The 23,870-nt window shown below is 36.8% G+C and overlaps 1 protein-coding gene across 2 annotated transcripts in view; it reads right to left on the bottom strand.

Annotated features, from left to right (window-relative positions):
* Nucleotides 1-7,286: 7,286 nt before the first annotated feature.
* The window catches only part of arhgef28a (Rho guanine nucleotide exchange factor (GEF) 28a), a 75,081-nt gene continuing 58,497 nt past the window's right edge, over nucleotides 7,287-23,870 (bottom strand). For both annotated transcript variants that reach the window (XM_079870836.1, XM_079870837.1), the window contains 5 exons: nucleotides 23,023-23,264; nucleotides 21,267-21,314; nucleotides 18,735-19,250; nucleotides 12,725-13,043; nucleotides 7,287-8,926 (listed from right to left, as the gene is read on the bottom strand). In XM_079870836.1, coding sequence (XP_079726962.1) covers nucleotides 8,769-8,926; nucleotides 12,725-13,043; nucleotides 18,735-19,250; nucleotides 21,267-21,314; nucleotides 23,023-23,264 — 1,283 coding nt within the window. In that variant the 3' untranslated portion in view covers nucleotides 7,287-8,768. The remainder of the gene's footprint in view (nucleotides 8,927-12,724; nucleotides 13,044-18,734; nucleotides 19,251-21,266; nucleotides 21,315-23,022; nucleotides 23,265-23,870) is intronic.

Raw genomic sequence — 23,870 nt, 5'->3', positions numbered from 1 at the left:
TGCTGTGCTCAGCATGATCTTGAATCAAGCCTGGGCTGCATATCTGATCATGTTGAGTTTGTTATCTAAAGTACACATCCCTTGTAGAGGATTGTCTACTATTCTGCAGCCTTGACCAACAGTGGGCTTGAATTCAGAGTTCTGGAAGAGTGTTTCAGTTGGCATGAGCAGGAACATAACTTATCCAGTTTTAACAGATTCTTTACACCTTCATAATCGCCAATGGATTAACAAAGGCTCTGTACATATTTTGCTGAGTGAAGGCCTATTCACAAAATGTTGGCACAAAGATATGCATACGATTTTAAAAATGTAAAAGGCATCTCTGAAATCTTACATTGAAATCTTTGGTGGTTTAATTTTAATCTGTGTTTTTGAATGAATTTTTTGAATGAATGATTTAATGACTCACTCATAAAGACCGTCACTTGTCTCCACCTACTGGTGCAACAATGTAACCTCTAGAAAGACTCACTGAAAATCCCCACCAACAATACACAGACATTTGGAACAAACAGACAAGCTGAATGATTCAAATGTTGAAAAGCCAGAGTGCTTTTGCAATAAGTGATGTTGTTTATAAGCACTCTTGTAACGCTGCTCAGTCATTTGAGGTCCAGAATTCTTGTATAAAATGGAATAATCCCACTTTGAGTGAGTTTTCCAACGACAGTCCAAAGAGCATCTCTCAGTACACAAATAGCACTGAACATTTGATTACTGTTAAGATGTATCTGATTCTGTGCTAATGATTTAATCAGTCAGTTTTATGTAAAATGTATATAAATTGTCTGCAACAATTATCATGTCATCATTAAGCATTCTCAACATCTAGAGAATTTATTGACATCCAACTGCAGTTCCTGGATTACACACTGCTGTGATGTGGTGTGTGGGTTTGCTGGGGAGCTGTAATGTTTTATTACAGCTGCAATCTTTGTGGATCACTGAGTTCATGAGATATTAAGCGTTTGCTTGGAGGTTACACACAGCGGGGCATTAATGACTGGCACTTCGTTTAAAAGCTGCTAGTCACTGACTAATGGCAATACTGACAGAATGTTTGTATCCACAAATACATGTTCAAAAGTGATGAGTTGGTTTACTGATGATGGACTTGTAGCAGTAGGAATAGTTTTTTAGTCTCACATAGTCAGATCTGTATAGTCTATCTATAGTCTCAAATATACTTTATAATCAAACTTTCATAACAGTGGAATTTGAATTGCCTCATTTGCCAACATGATAAAGGTGAATTGCAGAGCTTGTGCAAACATACCCACTTCGCTATGATCAGATGCTTTCTACGATTTTCTCAAAAAATTTTGTTGTTGAGAGGAAAGGTTTTTCCAAATTCGTTTTACTTCTAAGAAGAAGACAAATAAAGAATTTTGCCATTGGGGCATTGAATCACGTACAGTCTTTTGTACGTTATGTGTACACAAGTGTGAGAATGAGCAATAGGTTGCTGGCTGCAGTTCATTTAATGGCCACCTGTGTTGCTACAAAAAAGAGTTTCTGAATTCTACATAATAGCCCCTTTAATGCTTAATGATCTTTTGAGGTATTTCTGCTTTTTAATTGCATACACACATACGGATACATGTTTGTCATGAAGCCTACAATCTAATTCAATCATAATGAAATGATAAATAAAATTTGCCTATTTAGTATAATTTCACAGGGCATTTATTGTCATGTAGTATGGGGGGGGGGGGGTGGCTACAATTACAATCGATTACGATCTTTTGTAATATTATAAATGTCTTTGCTGTCACTTTTGATCAAATTTAATGCATCCTTGCTGAATAAAAGTATGCATTTATCTTTTAAAAAACTTGACCCCAAACTGTTGCTGATAGAAAGGCAACAGTTACTCAAATAACTACTTGTTACAACCGAGGCTTGCAGAAGTACATCTCTGAACGCACAACACGTCAAGCAGAAGCTAAACAAAATTGGACAATAGAAGATGGAAAAATGTTGCCTGGTCTGATGAGTGTTGATTTCTGCTGCAACATTCAGATAGGGTCAGAATTTGGCTTAAACGACAGGAAAGCATGGATCCATCCTGTCTTGTTTCAACGGTTCAGGCTGCTGCTGGTGGGAATATTTTCTTGGCACATTGTGGGCCCATTAGTACCAATTGAGTATTGTTTTAAATGTCACAGCCTACCTGAGTATTGTTGCTGACCACGTCCATCCCTTTATGACCACAGTGTACCCATCTTCTGATGGCCACTTCCAGCAGGATAACGCACCATGTCACAAAGCTCAAATCATCGAACTGGTTTATTGAACATGACAATGAGTTCACTACACTCAAATGGCCTCCACAGTCACAAGATCTCAATCCAATAGAGCACCTTTGGGATGAGACTTGTATATGTGCAGCTGACAAATCTGCAGCAACTGCGTGATGCTGTCATGTCAATATGAACCAAAATCTCTGAGGAATGTAATCATAGCCTTGTTGAATCTATGCCATGAAGAATTAAGGCAGTTCTGAAGGCAAAAGGGGGTCCAATCCGGTACTAGCAAGATGTACCTAATAAAGTGACTGGTGAGTCTATATCTGTGAAGACATAGATAGACACAATCTTTGGGTGTTTACAGTTTACTCCTACTCTGATCTTGTTTGTATTCTAATAATGCTAGAGAGATTCAGACATGCTTTGGGAATGTAAGTTTCACTTGTTAACATTCACTTGTTTCTTTGTTTTTGGTGTGTGAAATAACATTTCAAGGCTGATCCACAAGAACACTAGTGCCATTCACTGCAGAGCAAGGAAGGACACAATGGTAAAGTATGAAATGTGGTATCATTACTTCTCTGGATGCATGAGGATATCTTTATGAGGAAATAGGGCAGAGAGGTGTTCTGGTCCTAATGAAGACAGATGGAGGAGTGTGATGTCTAATAAGATGGGATGGGTCCTGATGACAGGCCAATCAGGACAGCTATTAGGTCCTGCTCTTGTGACTTCCTGAATAAAATAAGAACCTTTTATTATAAGACAAAGCACAAGTCGCATACAGATCCTTACGAGGCACTTGTTCACAATAGGCGTGATATAGGATGGGTGTCAACACGCAGACGCACACAAACATGCACAGTGGGGTAATTTCAGGGAACAAAGCCGCCTCCAGAAGCTCACCGCTGAGAGAGCAGGTGGGTCGACTGGGATGGTAATAACTGTAGTCAGCTGAACTGCAGAATGAACCTTCATCTTCTATCATGCAGACTTCATAATGCTGCCCTGCTGGTCCATGCACACACACACAAACCCACACCACAGACATTATTAAAACATCCTTTCAACACAGCTCTCTCACACACACATAAACACACTTACCCCTGACACAGACTCACTTTGTGAAGGACCCCCACCCACACAACCACACTCTCAACTCTGTACGACTTTATTGAGGTCACACTGCTTCTGTAGATTAACACACACACTATCACACAGAGCCATTATTACTTTGTGCTTTTATCTCTCTCAAGAACAGCTGAGTTGGAGTGTAGTGAGCCATTAGTAACACACACACAGTGACGACAGGTGTGCGTGTGTTTGTTATTGTCCGCGGTGGTGACATGTTGAAAGGTTGAATATATGTGAGTGTATTCACCCACACTAACCGCAAAGGCCAAACGGTATCAATTACAGACACTGTGTGCATAACATCCATCCATCATAAATACTTTAAAAAAAACTTTATTACGGACAAAAAGGTTGGAATTATTTGGTGGAAATGTGTAACAGCTGTTTTACTTTAGAAACTGAAATTCACACATGTAAATGTAATCATTTATATTTTTTATGGACTTTTAAGATTAAAAGTATATAAACATCTATACAAATAGGGCATTTGAATGGTAAAAAAAAAAATATGAAGGCATGAATTAATTAAATTAAATCAAAAGTGACATTAAAGACTATTCATTCATTTACTTTTCAGAAATATGTATATTTAAAATTACACTATACTTGTACTCCATCTTTTGACCGAGCTTAATGATACATAAGCTTGATCGAATGATATGCTTAATATTAAACTTTTATACACTAAAATGAGCCAATTTAGTCTCAAGTAGTATTGAAATAGTCCACTTATGTATAGTACTAGTGCATTGTTATAAGTAGGCTATACTTAAAAATATACTTGAACTTTACTCAAGTACACTTAATAAAATGAACTTTAAGCATACTTATTTTTGTAAGGGATTTCATATACACTGGCACATTGTAATCCTTTCCTAAGTCAAATAAACCAAATTATGGTTTTAAATTATAGTTATTGTTTCTGTGTCTGTTTTCCATTTGTGTGGTAAATGTTCTGTTAAACATTTTTGCAGAGAAAGGCTGTAATTCAGAGAGACTTCAAAGTGCTGCACACACCCTTCAACACTAAAGACTCATTTAAAAGTTCTTAACTGACAGGTACACTGCCCCGTTTCTCTTTCTTTCTCTCTCTCTAATCTCTTTCTGACATTCCCCGGTATTTCTTTGACTGACATCCCCTCAGAATTATATTAATACATGAAATGTTTTTGAAGAGAATACATGCACCTCAATGTGTGTGTGTGTGTGTGTGTATTTGTGCTGACAGCTTCAGAATAGAGGCTTCTCTTTGACTGAATATTTGTGGACTGTCACTGTTACAGTTTTGACTGATACAGGCCTTCAAATTGATACAGTGAATAAGTGTCTTGTTGACTCAGAGGCTTTAGGGATTGGAGGATTTAACGTAAGTGACACTCTTTAAGATACCTACTTCAGCATGCCGTGCAGATGAAGATCTGCGTGTGTGCATAAGTGCTCCGCTGACCGATGTTAAAACCCACTCCCTAAGCACCTTTCACAGCTTTACTTTATTACTGTATATAACACCACTCACACGCCACTACAAAGACCCGATGACGGGTTTTGACACCCACAGCAGAATTACAGGGACACTTCATGGTTCACATGGGACAAAAGGCTTCAAAATGTTGCTCTATCAGCCACACGCAGACTAAAGTTACAGGCCTTCAATCAAACCGAATCCTCTAATTACTGGAGCTCATGAGGTGATAACATACGTGCTTGTGTGTGTGTTCGTGACGGCTTAAAGAAGGACAAATTGGGAAGTACTTGTCTTATTCTGTCAAGTGATGAAAGACAGCATTGGCACTCCCTGAGGAAGAGGGAATGGAGAAATGAAGGGATTAGAAAGAAATGAAAGAGTCCACGAGCACTAAACACTTGATTGTGCGTGATGGCTGCGGGCCTCTGCCCATCATCAAAGCTCAGTAATGTGCGTATGTAATTACTGTGTGTTTAGTAAACAGGGATACGGCTTTCCTTTGTAGCTGAAGGGAGCTTTGTGTGCAGATGTGTGTCAGTGTGTGATTTACTGATACCCACGCAGGTTACCAAAAGTTACATGACAAAAATAAAATGATATGTACTGTATATCTATTTCTCCAAACCCTTTCTCAACCCCACACAAATATTTGGGAGGAAAACACATCGGAAAAGGACACCCACAAAGTATAACTCGTGTTTGTTTAACTTTGTTTAATTATATATTATATTATATTATATTATATTATATTATATTATATTATATTATATTATATTATAATATATTTAGGGCTGTCAAACGATTAATCGCATCCAAAATAAAAGTTTGTTTTTACATAATACATGTGTGTGTACGGTGTATAATTATTTTCTATATATAAATACACACACATGCATGTATATATTTAAGAAATATTTGCATGTATATACTGTGTATATATATTTATATTATATATAATTTATATTATATATAAATATTTTATATATAAATAACACATTTTCTTAAATATATGCATGTGTGTGTATTTATATATAGAAAATAATTATACTCCGTACACAGACATAAATTATGTAAACACAAACTTTTATTTTGGATGCGATTAATCGTTTGACAGCCCTAATTATATTATATTATATATTCTTTCTGCTGACTTTCTGCTCACCTATATACATTATAGATATTATCTTTATTATGGGTCAGTGTTTTCACCATGTTTTAAATTGACCCACCTCTTCCAATGTCACAATTTGGCAACTTTTAAATACGATTCCGCTTGTTCGCTAATAAAGATATTTCTGAATCCACTTGAAGGGCACATAATAAACAGACAAGCAGAATGATACACACAGTGAAAAGTTTCATTGCTCTTAAATATAAGCGGTTGGAACACCACAATCAAATTAAAGGGGCATTTAAAAATGCAAGAAGCAGAACAGTGAAATACAAAACTCAAAAAACAGAAAGGTCCTTGAGGTGCGTTTTAAGCAGCACTCATGAGCAAGACACTGTAAAAGATGAGAAAAATTGTCAAAAATGTCTGTCTAGCACGTTTACAAAAAAAAAAAAAAGAAAAAACGTCAAATGCAAAAATACGTTCTGTGTGTTTTGTAGCAGATATACATTTTTTGTTCCATTTCTAGGCCTCCAAAATCAAAGACCGCCTGGTAGCCATTTTCTATATTCATTATGTTTATGTCCTCTCGTGTCTCTAGATTAACACACCCGTCAGAGTAATATGTAGAGTAGTATGCACAGGAAAGGGGCCATAGGTGGGATGCTAGTTAATGGCCGTTATTTATTTGCTGGGATGACAGGTTTACAGTGGAACTGCTCCTAAAGTCATTACGGTGCCATGGGGAGGCGTTTTGTACGGTTGGCTACTGTCCCCACAGACGGAAGCATTACTCAGCAGCACTATATATTGACTTTGTTAGTGTGTGCAAATAACATTTAGAGGTCCCTAAATAATAGGGGGAGGGCTATAAGCAGAAAAAAAGAGGTTTTGTTATAGTCACCATAAATATATAAAACATAAGAGATTATGACAATATATGACAATATATTGATATATGATTATCAATTTTAACCACAGTAATTGAATGTAGCCGTATCTGCAGTGAGGCCTTTTCCTTATTTTGGTCAGACCTACAGTTCTTTGAAATTCTAGAAGTTGTAACCTAAAGGCAAACTTTTGGACTCCCAACACATTTGCATGATTTTTTTTCTGCCCAGCAGCGTGTGTTTTGTCTTGTACTGATAAATATTTCACAGTCTACTGAAAAACTGTTCTGTGGATTATTAATCAGTTGGTTCTAGAGTTACGGTTTGGGGTCGCTCATTTTATTTACGTTACTTGTTCAGCTAAATGCATTTGCTGCATTTGCAATTACAGTCTTCTGTACCTTAATGCATTCTTACTTAAAAGGGAAACTTGACTATAATGAGAAGTTACAATTTAATTATGTATGTATTTTTAAGTCAACATGAAATCAAAGTTAACATATTTAGACCTGCATTCAAAAATGCATAGATGACACATGTACCGACAAAGAATTTAAAATATCTATTTGGAACTGGTATCTAGCAATCTAGCAGTTGAGTACATAAACACATCATTGTAAATATTAGATTTCAGGATGCTAAAAAAAATAGATGAAGATTATTTAAAACAAGAAAAAATACACAAGCTGATGTATGAACATTTACTACACCCGTCTACATACAACAATTATACAAAACATGCTCTATGTACATACAATTATTCCTTCAAAATATCAACAATAAATAGGGTCTATGCATTAGAAGAAACAAAACAAAGGATAGCAAGTGTTCTCATGCGCAGCAAAGCACCTGCTTTTAAATCAGTGATAAGCCTTAGAAAAAAGCAAATACACACTGAATTCTTGTCAGTTTAACTCAAGTACATATTAACCCCTAGTACTGGTCTGGAGTCTTTTTTGTTTATAATAATCATGGCTCGAATTTGAATAGGGATTTTTTTTTTAGTGTGATTGAAATTACAGCAGGCCTGAATTTATGCTATTTACAAAAATATAGCCTATGTATGAACAAAAAGTGATGAAAATGTTGATCCACATAAAACAAACAATGAATAATGTAACTGACAACATGCAAAATGCATGAACAAAGCCTTCAGGCTGCTATGACAATATACTGTCCTAAAGTATCAAGAGATAAAGGTGAATGCCAGTGTGTAATCTGAATGCTGATGAGACTTTTCAGATGTTCACTGCATATGTGACATTATAGGCAATGTCTCGTGAGCATCAAATAACTGAAATGTTTCAGAAGAGGACACATTTTACACATTCCCCTCCATCCATACATGTGAAACCAATTTCCTAAAGTGAGAGATTGAATTTGAAAGAGGAGATAATGTGATTCCTTACACTAACACACACACACACACACACACTCAGACTCACACTCACATGCATGCATACATAAGCCTGACTCATATAATAGGCAGAGAATGCTTTATACACCAAGTCATCGTCCATCTACTGAATGAAAGGGTCAGTATTTTTGTGTCCTGATGTAAGCTGACATGAACAGTTGGAGAAAACTACACTGTGCAGCATTGTGGGAGGGGACTTCAGTATGTGCGAGTAAACGTGTGCAGAAACTGCCTAACCTGATTCAGTCATTGCAGGCTCCAGGCTATAAAGCAAAACACAGCCACTCGACAAGTCCCATCTCACACACGGACCAAAGTAAGTGCTATGAAGTCTGGAGAATGTCACAGAAGGCCAAAAGTGTGCTAAGATGAATGAAAGAATAAAAATACCCACACAAATAAAGAGTGGGATCATATCCTGATCCAAATCTCAAATTGCAAATCCAAGTCCAAGTCCAAATGTTTTGTTTCAAAACCAACTAAAGCTTGTTTGTTCATTTCAGAGATACACAATGTTCTCCTCTCCATCAGTATCTCTGCTCTCTGTCTCCATGGTAACAAAGGGCTGGTTGACAAGCAGGACGTCGGCTTGAGGAAGCCCCACCCCTGTTCCTTCGGCTGACCAAGATTCTTGGAGATTGCTGAGCTGACCCACATCTGTGAAGACAGATCGGATGTTATTAGTCATTACGTCATCAATAGTCACCTGAAGCAAACTAAATCATACCTGTCAAGCAATTGTCAGTGACCTATCTTATAAAAGAGTGTTTTTGTTCATTGTAAACTCTAAAAATATACCAATCCAAAATGAACGTTTAAGAGCAAACATGTTGAAGATTAGACGATGGGTTGTTGATTTATTAAATGAGCAAAAGTAAAAGATGACCATTTGATGAGGGTTGTCCCTATTCTCTTAATGAGTAATGGGTGTGTTTTGGGCGTAAAGTGCAATAAACCAATCAGAGTCTCATCTCCCATACCTTTTAAAAGCCAGTTGCGCTCGCGCCATGGCGGATTGCTATTTACGTGGTGGAATTTGCAAGTGGAAAAATGTAACGCTTCTCTAGCGAAGAAATGGATCTGCTCGTGCGCAAAGTTAAAGCGGAAAGTGTGCAAAGTTAAAAACGGCCTCGTTTCCTTCCCTGCGTACCGCTGTGTTGCGCTTTTATCTGGCTAAGGTTGCATGGCTTGCCTTCACATGGCTTTGCTTAGAGTCTATAATAATGAGCTGATGAGTTGAATCAGGTGTGTTTGATAAAGGGGACATGCAAAATGTGAAGTTTTGGTGGTACTCCGGGAACATGGTTGGGAACCACTGCTATATTGTAAGTCTTCGTGTGAGGAACAGATTGAAATTTAAGACTGTATTCATTGATGGTCTTCCTATGTGTAAGGAACAGACCAAATTTTGAGGCCATCTATTTTCATTGGACTGTATGGAGCACAGAAGCTTCTTTTGTGTTTCACCAAAGAAAATGATAAGGGGTTGGAAGTTTTACATTTTTGAGCAAACTATTACCTTCATTGTTGCTGCATTCAAAAAATCTAACCCACACAAGGGGTACAGCTCAAGTGCCATCACATGTCATTTACATTCATGTTATGTTGTGAATGAAACTGATGAATCCTTCTAACATTTAATTACCTGCTTCTCAACAGGGACTATGACCCAGTCAAACAGTGACTATTGTAAGGCTGTGGTCTTGACCTCTGAATAAACAGTTAAACAAAGCAGTGTTATAGTCATGTTGATTTAACAGGCACTTCAATCAAGGCTTTCATATATAGAGAGATAATGGGTAATTTGAAGGACAGGTAACAAATGTTCAATTTTGAAGGTAGACTATAAGGAAATTTCTTTTTCAGTTTAAGCCTGTGCATGCGTCATCAACATAATCTTTTGTGACCCTAGATGTTTAAGATGTAATTCACCTGAGGTGTCATATCAACAGGGGCAAACTGCATTTCCAATTGCTTCAGATCTTTAGTGGATTCTTTTTTTTTTTTTTGTCTTTGTTTGGTTTCCCCAACAAAACCTCCAGATAGTGTCTAGTACATGTATTTTTAATGTTTGAAAGTATCTTATGTGAAATATTATTACAATTTAAAATATTTTTTTTAAAATATTTTAAGATGTAATTTTTGCTTTCATTACTCCAGTCTTCAGTCACATGATCCTTCATAAATCATTCTGATTTGCTGATTTGATGCTGAAGAAACATTATCAATGTTGAAAATGGTTGTGCTGCTTAATACGTTATGTTTTTTTCAGGATTTTTTTTGATGAATACAAGGTTCAAAAGGACAGCACTGAAAAATGATTTAATGTATCCTTGCTGAATAAAATGATACATTTCTTTCAAAAGTATATATATATAGCTTGTAAAAATCTGCATTTTGCCTGAATAAATGCCCATCAATGGAGAAAAATGCTACTACCAGCACAGGCTAACTGAGCCATGTCAACCAGCCAAACTGACCTGAGTGCAACACTCATCAGATGGTGTCAAGACTGACAAACGCTGCATCCGAAATCAAATACTTTCATACGATATAGACTGTGGAAAAACAGTAGGCCAATAGAATACAAAGTATTCGAAAAACAGTAGGTGAAAAGTCCCTGGATGGCTTACTACTTCCACCGAGATACTGAACTGCGCATTTGCTGGACACTTTACTATCCCATGAGGCTACGGGAGTGGATTTGTGAATAGTAGTGAAGCAACGCAACAGTTTTTAATGAATTTCATTCATACCCATATTCATACTATATTGGACATTCTGTTTTAATGGTCATGAAATAAGTTAAAATTCAAATGTAGTACCTGCTTAGACAGTATGCAATTACGCACACACTGATATAGTTTTCTTGTAGAAAGCAGGGGATTCTGGGTAAAAAAATTTGGTATATATACACTATGGATATTAATGTTGAAAAAGACTCTATAGATGATAAAGCTAGGAAGTGGGACCCTAATCTAGCTAAACATGCACCCTTGTGCACACTCTGTCAATAATGAGAGAGGGTTAATGAGGCAATCAATATACAGGATACAACATTTAAAGCAAGTAAATAAGATGTGTTATTTACTGTAGGGTTAAAATGTTCAACAAGTACCTTTAGACATTACAGAGATGAAATGTATGTGTTTGTGTGTGTGAGAGGGACGATTCGTAATGTTAAACAGACAACTCGAACAGCTCATGAGTAAATATCAGATGAATAAGTTTCTGTCCCTCTCCCCTCCTCGCTCTTGTGAGATGACAGGTCACTCGGTAAAGATTTTTTAGATCAATGTTCCAATCAGTCTCCCGTATCTGGCGGCCCTTGATTCACACACCACTGTCATCCCGACAGTAAATAGACAGATCGCTGAGACAGATGTGTATCTGTGCGTGTTTGTACCTGGGTGTGATAGAGTGAGGATGAATCTTTGTTATTAAACACAGATTAACAACACAAAGAAAGCGAATCGACCTTCACTGCTGCAACACAAGTTTTAATAATGATACGCAAGTAGATGTGATGAAATCAGTTCTTTCTTTTGCATCTGCGTCCCGGCAAACGTAAAAAAAAAAAAAAAAAAAAAGCAGAAAATCAAGCCAAACTGTCAACTAGCAGAATGGGCAAGTATATAATGGTAGAAATATGTCAATCATTAGATATTCTGCAATACCATTCATATTGCAGCATATCCGTGACACGGTTTTAAATCAGAAAACTAGCACATACTCTAAAGTGAGTCGCAGATGGGTGTTTCCTGTGTGGTCAGTTTGACGTGTCACACCAAATGTCTTGTGCAGGCATGATGTAACTGTAGGTTATTTACGGTTGCCAAGTAATGTTGCAACAGGTATTTTATAATGGCTTTAAATGTGATTCATCCAATTATTAATAATGCATCCCTGTTTTAAGTCTTGTTTTTAACTCAAGTAAACATAATGTGAAGCTTTTTTACATTGAGCCAGATTTGATCAGTTTTGGGTCATTAAGATTTTTTTTTTTTTTTTAAAGAAACTTACTTTTATTCAGAAAATGTATTAAATTTAATGAAACCAGTAAATACATTTATAATGCTACAAAAGATTTCTATTTCAAATAAATGCTAAGCATCATAACTGTGTTCAATATTGATAATAAGAAATGTTTCTAATGATTTCTGAAGGATCATGTGACACTGAAGACTGGAGTAATGATGTAATGATCCAACTTTGCCATCACAGGAATAAATGACATTTTAAAATATATTAAAACAGAAAACAGTTATATCAAATTGCAATAATATTTCATAATATTACTATTTTTACTTTTTAATACCAAGAAATGCAGATATTTTTATACGGGGCTGGAGAATGTTCAGCAAAAATAACTTACAAAATACTCATACTGTGACATAAGACTTGACATACTGCCCACCCCAACTAAGTAACAAGTGATTGCAGTAAAAACATTACCATCATTTGGGCTCTCTGTTAGACTTCTCAGAGGGGTCGAGTACATTGTTCCTCCGGTCCAACTCTCATGCCCTGCAGGAGCATCGGACACTCCAGCAGAGCTCTGTCTGTGGTTGGATCGTGCCAGGAGTGAATTGAGACTGTTCTGAGCACTGGGAGAATCTGAGAATCCTATAGATCCTGAGTGCAGGCGGACAGTCTGATGATGATGGTGTGGATGATGTTGAAGGTGGATGTGCCGGTTGTTTAGAGAGGGAGACATAAATGCTGCCTCGTTCACAAAAATGGATCCATGCTCGTCCTGATGGTGACCAGCGTCCTGCACGACAAAGATGCACATCTCTCACATATCACTATATCATGTACACAATACAACTCTAGAAACAACGCAATTATAGTCTATACTCCTGCACCTCACTTTCTGTGAAATTTTGCAGGATCGGATCACATGTTAATAACACACAACTTCACACCTCTTCACAACTTCACAAGTCATGATGACAGCAGTAAGCATACTTAAGCGGTTTAATTCTATGAGTGAGATTGTGGAAAACAATATAAGATAAATAATTAAAAAGAGAAAAAAATCTTGCAAGAAATCGTGTCTAACATAAGAGGACTTTACAGAATATGGTGTATTTATTAAATGTTTTAATTAAATTGTAGTGTAATCAGGGTACATTAAAGAAAAAGAAAAAAATTAGAGGTTAGCCATGATATTAAATTTAGTTTTAATTTCCATCTTACCTTTATTAGCATAAATTATATAAATTTGTATTACGTCCACATTACATCATCAGTCATCCAAAGGCCTTTTCTTTTTTTCCATAGTTTTCTTTTGTGTACTTCATTCTAAATGGCTGCTTAACTTCAGAAAACTGACAACAGAGCCTACAGTATGATGATGTTTTTGCCATCAGACATCATATCCACCTCTTCACCTCTCTTCCTGAGCTTTTCCTCATTCATTCAGTTGGTTAAATATGTGTATTGCATATGTATTTAAGGCCAGGCTGAATCATTGGCCCACAAGCTCAAAATCACTGTTTTATGCTAATCGGCCCCCACAAATAATACCACAAATAACTTGGACCTGAAGTGGATCTATTGTGTGTAGTTCATGCGTGTAGGAGAGTCTTAAAGAAATATATTCCCCAAAAGGTCAAAGCTAAGATGGTGGAAGATACACACTCACAAGCTATTTAAGTCAAGATTTCATTCTGAGGAGGAATCCACGTAACAGCAATAACAGGCTGTGAAGGATTTTACCTCTCATATTCTGGCTGTATTCATAAGACTTCAAAAAGCTGGAGTTTTTTTCTTTTCTTTTACAACTGGACTTCAAAAAGCATCTTTATGTTTATTTTTTCTAGGCTTTTGATAGAAGTGGGTTATTTGATCAAAAATACAGTAAAAACAGAAATATTGTAAAAAAAAAAAAAAAAAAAAAAAAAAAAAAATTCTATTTTAATATATTTTAGCATGTAATTTATTCCTGTGATGGCAAAGCTGAATTTTTTGCATAATAACTCCAGTCTTCAGTGTCACATGACCCTTCGGAAACCATTCTAATATGCTGATTTGGTTCAAAATGGTTGTGCCGCTTAATATTTTCGTGGGAACCTTGTTGTTTTTTCAAGTATTTATTTGAAATATAAATCTTTTGTAACATTATAAATGTCTTTACTGTCACTTTTGATCATTTTAATGCATCCTTACTGAATTAAAGTATTACTGACCCCAAACTGTAAAAACAAAACAAAACAAAAAACAGCATATCAGCCTCTACCTCTGCATTTAGGAAATTGATTATGAAAAAACAAAAAAATATTCTAACAAGAATTAATCATCTCGCCCTTGCACTTTCCAATCATTTTTAAACAGTCCTTTACAAACCACACACCCAAATGAAACATCACTTCCCTGACCAGCAGAATGAAGTACAAAGAGTTGTTTTTAATTATTTTGCCTTGGTAGGGGCTTTTCAATTATAATTAATCATTAGCTTGTTTATTAGTGCACAGTCAAGAGGTTGAAGCTTAGACCACCTCACACGGCCTAAGACTGATGAGCCATGAATTACTCTCATTTTCGCAGGTAATGAATCAGAGGCTTAGCTGTGTGTGAGAAACAGGCGCTTGACCACAACTGAATCCTCCCTGTGTACAAGAGGTCGAGGAATGAAATGTTTTCCTCCTCAATGGACTGCCACACCTGATTTGACTCTGCCTGAAAAGGCAACATTGGCTTTAGACCTTATAAAATTCGTTGTGTTTGGGTTTTTGCCGTAGTCTTATTTATTTGTCAAGGCGTGTTTGGGAGGTCAGGTCAGTTGGTTTAATCCAATCATCCAAAATACTGTTCATCTCAAAAACAGAAAGAGAAAGAGAGAGAAAACCCCCACACATAAGGGGCTTTCGCAACAGTTCTAGGAACTAGCCATCAGGGCGGTCCCCCGAGAACTAAATGTTCCCAATTGCACTGCCAGTAGGAACTCTGAAGTGGCAAAAGTCATACGACAGCGTCGTTGTTTAGGCGCAGCATTCAACAACGTCAGTAACTCCGTAGCATAAAGGTTAAGTGCCTGGATTTTGGCGTTGGTCCATCCATCACTGTTTTCCATGTTCGTGGAGTGAGTACATGCAAACTGTGTGTTTACACGGCTTGTTTCGTATGGCATGCATTCGGCCAATTAACATAGACTTACCTCATTGGTAGTTCCTATTGTGCTGGGTTAGACCCTCCTCTGAAGTAGGAGCTAATTTAGTCATCCCTTTTTTAAAACTAAAATTGTTCCCAGTTCGTGCGGTGCGAACATGCCAAAAAGCAGGTAGTTCCACCAATAGTTACACAAACTACCAAAATGCTCCTTCGGTGTGAAAGCCACATTTGTTGCGATTTTTGCAGTCGTACGAGCTCGCAGGCGATTTTTTTTTCTCTCGGGAAAAATCGTGTGGAAATTGTTGATGCTCGTATAGTCACGGCTCGCATTGTGTGAGAGGAATTACGAGCCGAGCCGGGCACACTATGAGCACCTCCCAACATACCGATAATTTTCAAACACGTTTTAAAAAAGTTCAGGGAGTCCAGTGGATTTTGACCAGTGTATAGGGTGTCCCCTATTGCCAAATCATGCACAACCATGTCACATAGGCTAGGTCTATGAATATTATTATAGCCCAGTGGCTGCAACCCTACAGCATGCGCATACACTGACACACACACAAATACACTGTCTAGTAGTTTTTGTTGAAAAGAATGGCTGTGTTGTTCTGTGTTTTTCACCAAATCATTTGCACACTCGTCTTTTTATTTTATTTATTTTTCTACCCAAAGCAGCATTGAAAGCTCCAGTCTGTGTGTTCACTGAAAGCTGAATTGAAAGCTCCAGTCTGTGTGTTCAGCGCAGAAGCTTGTGCGATTGCCACCAGCTCGCCGTGCAGTACAGTCATGCCGTGTACCAGCAGCTATGATGCGATCAGGTTAACTGACTCGTAACGTGCAATGACTCAGGACCTCCCGAGTGTCCGAACGTGCAGTGTACGCCCGCCTTAAATAGAACAAATAATGTGTCAGAGATTCATTAAAAAAAATGTGTACTGCATCATGGTTTCCACAAAAATATTAAGCAAGTATTTTAAACATTGATAATAAGAAGAAATGTTTCTTGCACCAAATCACCATATAAGAATGATTTCTGAAGACTGGATTTCTGATCATGTGACATTGAAGACTGGCGTAAAAGCTGATGAAAATTCAGCTTTTCCATCAGAGGGATAAATTACATTTTAAAATATCTTGAAATAGAAACAATAAATTGTAAAACATATTTCACAATATTCATGTTTTTACTATATTTTGATTAAATAAATATAGCTGTGGTCAGCATATGAGACTTCTTTAAAAACAGTTAAACGTATATCTTACTGACCCCAAACTTTTTAATGGTACAGAGAGAGAAAGAAGAATGCAAAAACAGCTGAAAATTTTAAGGAACAGAAAGAAAGAAAGAAAGAAAGAAAGAAAGAAAGAAAGAGAACAGACAGAAGGTCTGTGCTTTTTTTTACATGACCAAAAAAGAAAGCAAATGGGATCAAGAAAAACAGGAAATATAGTTTCTCAGCCTTGAATTCATAACTGACAGTTTTGTTCCATCTTCAAAGTCAGATGAGAGAGGATTTGGGAGCGCTATCCTCTGACATCACTACCTGGGTGTTTTGGCAACAGAGTAAAGGAGGAAAGAGCAGAGGAGCAAAGAAATATGTCAGCATTTAGAAGACAGCTGTGTCTCCAGACTCAAGCTGTGCACGAAGGCTTTTATGACATTCCCACAGCTCACAGCTACAGCTTTTAGGAATATTTCAAACACATACAAACATATACGAAGAACATGCAAATAGAACAAACAGGCAGAAACTACAATGGCCCTAAAGCAAAGCTGCCTTAGTGGCACTGGTGGCAATCCATCACAGGAAGCAAGAGAGCTGCAGTCTCCTCACACATTATTCTAAATTAAACTACTTTCAATTAATGCGCATAACACAAATGTATAAAGGTGTTTTAAAGAAGATTCTCCTATGTGGTATTCTAAGCCAATTCAAATCATTGTACAAAAGCCAGAGAAATCTGACAAAGTGCCGAGTCTTCTCTGATGTGCAAATCGACCAACCAGAATATGAATGACAACAAGTTTCTTTCAAAAACATGGTTAAACAGGCAAAAGAAGATTTAAAATTTGCAATCATAATCAAGTGCAATAATTGGAGGCAGTTTCTCAAACCTATAGATGTCAAAACATGATCACCGTTAATGGTATGCTACAAAGACATTTTTGTTTAATTTGAATAATATGTATTGTATATGTAAATGAATAATAGTATTTTGTTTCTAAGTTCTTGTCCAACCCCGAAGTCACTGTGGCCTACAAAATTGACTGATATTCAGAGCTGTCAGGTTCAATTTAATGGGAAATCTCAAGTTTCTATCATTCCACCTTGCATTTTTACAGGTAAACTCATACGGTGCGTGAAGTTTTCATATCATTATAAAGTAATTCATTTGCTGACTGGAGAACAGCAGTTTCCAGTCAAGGCTGAGAGGATGCTAACATTAGTACTTCAAGCGGTTATAAAATAATGTGACAAAACCGCATACAAGCCCAACCCAAATATTTAATTTCACGATTGTTACCATCTATTTGCATTTGTTTTTATCCAGCTGCTTGCTTTTTTTGCATTCGATATGCAGGGAAGTTGCATATGTAAATCTAGAGACATGAGAAAGCAAACTGATATATGTTCATGCTTGCAGCCAGAAACATATACAAGATTTCAGTTCTTTTTTTATCGCCACTGTAACACATATTTTGCTATTTTGATTAGATAATAAGGTGTTCTAAAATAGAAGCAAATAAAGTGTGAGAGTAAACATACAATATACATGTGCGTTTAATTTCAATGCTCTGGCCTTTGTGTAGATATTTAAAGCTGGTCATCATTCAGCATGATTGGATTTCATGATTTGGTTTCTAATGGTAACACTACAATAAGATTCCACTTGTAACATTAACTAAGGGTTAGTATTGTTCATTGTAAATATCTATTAGTAAATGTTGAAATTAAAATTTTAAAGCTGTATCTCTTAACATAAGTTACTGCACTATGAACTAACAAATGTAATTAATATATTAATATTGTTTATATTTAAAAAGTACAGTACATTTTCGTGGTTCAGTACTGTTTTTCAATTTTTGTAATAAAGTTTAGCACTATTTTATGTTTTGTTTTCATTCAGTATCCATTTTACAAACTATCGGTTGATTAATCGGCTATTGGCCAGCGTGGTCCAACCTAGGTATCGGTAAAATCCACTATATAAAAAACACTACAATATTCCATAAAGGGTAAGAATTTTCAGTTTTGATTTCATGGTGGCTCAGGGTGACTTTAATTTACACATCACACAGACCACCACTGAGTCCGACACATTCCCATCCACTCACTGATCCTACCTGTGTCTGCTGTCCATCTAGTGGTATGACCATGGTGGGCAGGTTATGCTGGCAGCCATGCTTCAAACTCTCCAGCAGCCTCCGCTGAGTTTCCAGCTTCTCTTTGTCCTTTTCTACACTCCTCTGACCTTCTCGCAGCCTCTCCAGGCTTTGCTGGTACTCCTGCAGCTGCTCATGGAGTTCCTGTCGTTCGCTCTGCAGCCTCCGCTCCTCTAGGTGGCACAACAGCTCCCTCTGCTCCAATGACGTCTCCAGCTCCGACTGCTGAATCTGCCGCACCTGGCACTCTCGGTCCCACTGCTGCCGCTCTCGTACCAGGGTGCCCCGTAGACGGGCCACGTCCGCCAGCTCCTCCCGACGCCGCTCCGCCTCCCGCTGGCGCTCCTGCTCCTGCAGGGCCTGGCTGCTGCGAGCGATGGGCAGTGGGCGGGAGTGTGGGTGAGAGGAGGTGTTTGATAACAGGAGGAGGAGGAGCCTCTGGACTTCATAGCAACTGTCTTGGATGGTGACTGCGGCCTATTCACAAAAAGCGAGAGTATTAATGTAAAGGAGATCAACGGTGAGATACCTTTTATCACTGCTAAAAATGGCTCTTATCTCCAGAATTAGCTAACACCAGTGTGTAATGTCTCAGCTAAACCATCACTAGGTAGGCAACAACCCTCAATTCATCCGACCTGCATCATCAAAAGGTAAAGTCCTTCTTTTTGGCTCTTTAAGCTACAAGTGCACTACCATTCAAAAGTTTGGGTTCAGTAAGATTTTTTTTAAGGAAAATAATATTATCAGAATAGAATTATTAATAGAATAAAAATGATCCCTGTTTCCCAAACATTTTAAGCAGCACAACTATTTTCAACATTGGTAATAATAAGGAATGATTTCTGAAGGATCATGTGACATTGAAGACTTTGCCACAAGAGGAATAAATTACATTTTAAAATTTATTAAAATAGAAAACAGTTATTTAAAATTGTCAATATTACTGTTTATACTGTATTTCTGATCAAATAAATTCAGCCTGGGTGAGCATTAGACACTTATTTTAAAAACATTTGTAAAAAAAAAAAATCATACATTGCCCAAACTTTTGAATGGTGATGTATATGAATCAACTTACACGAGCCCCATCCACAAATTGCATCTGAGATATGTGTTTTTAAACTCTTCTCTCATGTTGTCTCTAGTGACTTGTTAAATAGAGCTGTTTTTAGTCCTTAACCTGAGGAAAATGATCACTTTTAGACACTGGTTCCCTCTGGTATATCTAATGGGTTTTTAGCACAGCGGTTTTCGATTTATGAGTAAAATAAGGTCTGTGGTTTACAATACTTGAAGACATTGAAGAATTACTTTAACGTTTTGTTCTACAACACAAATTACTACCATAACTCAAATGCATGTGGCTAAAAATGTAAGTCTATGCTCAGGTTCAGATTCATGATCAGAGAAAACTGACTTTGAAAACTGTTACATTTTCAATCAAGCTAAACTTTTTTCTCTCTTGTGGTTTTAAGTGTTTACATAGTTAACTGTTGGCCTTTATAGAGAAAAACGGTTGGCTGATTTGTCAATCATGTAAACATACTGTAATATTGGGGTCAAAAGTATCTTATGCTCAGCAAGGCTGCATTTACTTAATCAAAAAGACAGTAAAAGCAGTAATATTGTGAAAGATTATTCAAATTTAACTGTTTCCTATTTTAAAATGTAATCTATTCCTGTGATGGTAAAGCTGATTGCTGCTTAATAGTTTTGTCGAATTCTTAATACATATTTTTCAGGATTCTTTGATGAATAGAAAGTTTAAAAGAACAGCATTTGCTGTATTGTAAAATTATAATGTCTTTACTGTCACATTTGCTGAATAAAAGTATTAATTAAAAAAAAAAAAACACTGACCCCTAACATTTGAAAAGTAGTAGCTGCAGTCCTTGTGTAGCCATCAACTGTTTTTAAAGCACACAAATTCACATTTGAGGTCTGACTGTGTGTGTACATTATGCTGTAGAACAAAATGTCAAAGTTTTATTTGACTCATGAATCAAACACAGTTATTCTAAAAACCCATTCGGTATTCCAGAGGGAACCCATTTTGTATTAGCCTTCCAGGTTAACCTACAAATTGACATCATGACTGAGCAGCTCTATTATGTCTGCCTACTCACAAACAAACAATAAAAATGCATCCAAATCTATCCCTTTGACAATGATATCTAAAATAGCTAGGAAATGGCAATGTTTTGTAAAAAGAAGGACAATCTCTTTTAAGAGCCTTTCACAGGTGTGTCACTTATGTCTACATCCAGCATCACCTGCATTACAACACATCCTATTATATATCCAAACCACAGCGAATTATATAAGAGATAAAGCCACATAGTTGGTCAAACATGTTCAGGCGATGAAACTTAAGGCTTGGACAGAGCTATTACAACGGAGTCATATCGCGTGTTTATGTGCGTCTGACGTAAGGCCTGTCCACTATAATTATTCTTTCAGTTGGTATGTGGTTGTGTGACATGAGCTCACCTGTAGACTGTACAGCAGCTGAGTCAAGCTCTGCACACTCTGACTCACCTGCATTAAGACAACAAACAATCAGCAAGAAAAAGTAAAGAACTCTAAACCAAAACTAAGACTTTTTTTAATCTGACACATCGAGTCTACTACTCGAAAGATAACAGCATAGATGTGAGCAGTATAGCAATATGTTCCATTCTATTGCAAACAACAGTGCAATACATTTCATTTATATTTTTGTGGCAGACATCTGCTTCCTGTAGCACATTTTACGAAACTGCAAAAGTTGTGTTTACTTCAGCTGTATTCTAAAGATGACTAAAAAACGTCAGCATCTGTTGACTCAAACACCAATTGGTTCTTTATCTACAAAGTCAACAGACGGCACAGGAAACACGCGGCGGTGACCTGAGTTAAAGAAAACAGCCTCCCATCCAAGTAGGTTTATAAATGAGTGAGGCAAAGCGTTCACTCAAGGATGTATGAGTAATGTGGGGGGACACATTAAGGCATCGTTATTGATTACCTCCCAAAAAGTGATAGGGTGATTTCTTAATGGGAGTTAAAATGTTTGTTATGCCTAGATGTTAGTTTCCTAGATTCATTAAACATTGTGTTGGGCTAAAAAAATTTATTTATTTTTTTGCGAGTGAGAATTAATATTATTTGTGCACTTTGCACAATCTGCACATCTGGATGTTAGTGGACTGTAATGTGGAAATAGAAATGGGAAGAGAGTTGCAATAAGGACACTCTTTTGTGTTGAAATCAACACAAACAAGTCTGCCCTCTTAAGGCAATAAGATTTATGCCCTGTCTATGTCAATATCAAGTTTATAGCACCACCTGGTGGACACAAAACTATGTTTTTCTAGGAATTGCTTATGTGCAACAGGACAGATTTGGCCAAAATCTATGATAACTGAACTGAATACAAATATAAGTAAATATGAATGGCAATCTAAATCTTAAAACCCAAATCAACCCCGGTTTCACAGACAAGGCTTAAGCCTAGTCCCAGACTAAAATACATGTTTGAGTTGCTTTTTTTTTTTTTACTGAAAGCAACTTAAAATGTCACTTCCATTGTTTTGTCTCAAGATGCACACCAGTCATTTTTAAAGGCACATTTATAAAAGCTACTTAAATGTCCTAATTGAACTAAGGCCAAATCCTGGCCTAATCTAAGTCCTGTATGTGTCCAAAATAAATGGTTAAATATTTAAAATCCAGTAAAACACAAGAATCCCTTGCTTTTTTAACAATAAAAGGTAAATACCTTGTAAATATTTAAATATCTCCTTTCATGAGCTTGTGCCCATGTCAGCAGCACAAAAAAACCTAATCAGCATGACATACTGTGCAGCGCACCACAAGACAGCAGAAAATAGATCCAAGAAAATGAAAGCCTAATTCTTCGCTTTTATTTTTAATGAAACGGGACCCTGGAGGCAGTAAAATGGACTCCTCTTATTTCAAGCTCATTAATACTTAGTAACACAAAAGACTGAGAAGTGATAGTGGAGGGAGAATGTGAATTATTTAAACAGGGTGACTGTACCTCTTATGCTGCACAATTTAAATCACTAATACTGGAAAATATTAAATATTTCTTACCCATATTTGTATATTTCTATTAGTAAATCAATCATGCTTTGACATTATACTACCACAATCCATTTTCTAGTAGTAATCTCTTGTGCAAATAATGGCCATTTAAATGTGTTTAAGTGCTATTTACGAGCAGGATCCAGTTCACATTTACCTTCAGGTGAATATTGTGATCAGCGTCCGCACTGTGATTAAAGACCTGGGTTTTTAAGCCTTCCTCTCCTCTCCACTCCTCCTCCTCCTCTTCACTGTGGTGGGTGTCCGTCAGTGGGCTCTGGTTGTCAGGAGGCTGAGGCGAGGAGGAACCGCAGGGCTCAGATTGAGTCTGTTCTTCTGGACCAGACAGGACGGCAGCAGAAGCACAGTGAGAGGAGAGAGCTGCTCTCAGGTTCTCCGCTAATAAACAGAGAGTGCGACAGCCCGATATTAATAACTGTCAAGATTGCTATGCATGCAGTTGTGTGTATTGTGGTTCAATAACATGAAAAAAACTTGTATTGTTAAGAAGTAAGGTTAAAAAGTATTGAAAAAGTGAAGCATATTGTGTCTATAAATCTATGGGTGCGAGTATGTGCATGTACCCTAAATTTTTTAAATGGTAAGATATTTTGTTTTTGAAAGTGTCTTACGCTCACCAAGGCATTTATTTGATCAAACATACAGTAATATTTTAAAATGTGATTACAATTGAAAATGACTGTTTTCTATTTTAATAGGCTTTCATATTAAATGTAATTTGTTGTCAAAACTGTGATGGCAAAACTGAATTTTCAGCATCATTACTCCAGTCGTCAGTGTCACATGATCCTTCAGATATCATTCTAATATGCTGATTTGATGCTCAAAAAACATTTCTGATCATAATCAATATTGAAAACAGAATTTTTGTAGAAATTCTGATACAAGTTCAAAAGAACAGCATTTATTCGAAATCGAAATCTTTTGGTAAATCATAAATGTCTTTACTGTCACGTTTGATGCATCGTTGCTGAAAAAATTATT

Source organism: Squalius cephalus, assembly GCF_949319135.1.
Source record: "Squalius cephalus genome assembly, chromosome: 5".
Taxonomy (NCBI): domain Eukaryota; kingdom Metazoa; phylum Chordata; class Actinopteri; order Cypriniformes; family Leuciscidae; genus Squalius; species Squalius cephalus.
The sequence above is the reverse complement of the archived record's forward strand: the minus strand, read 5'-3'. Positions and strand labels throughout refer to the sequence as shown.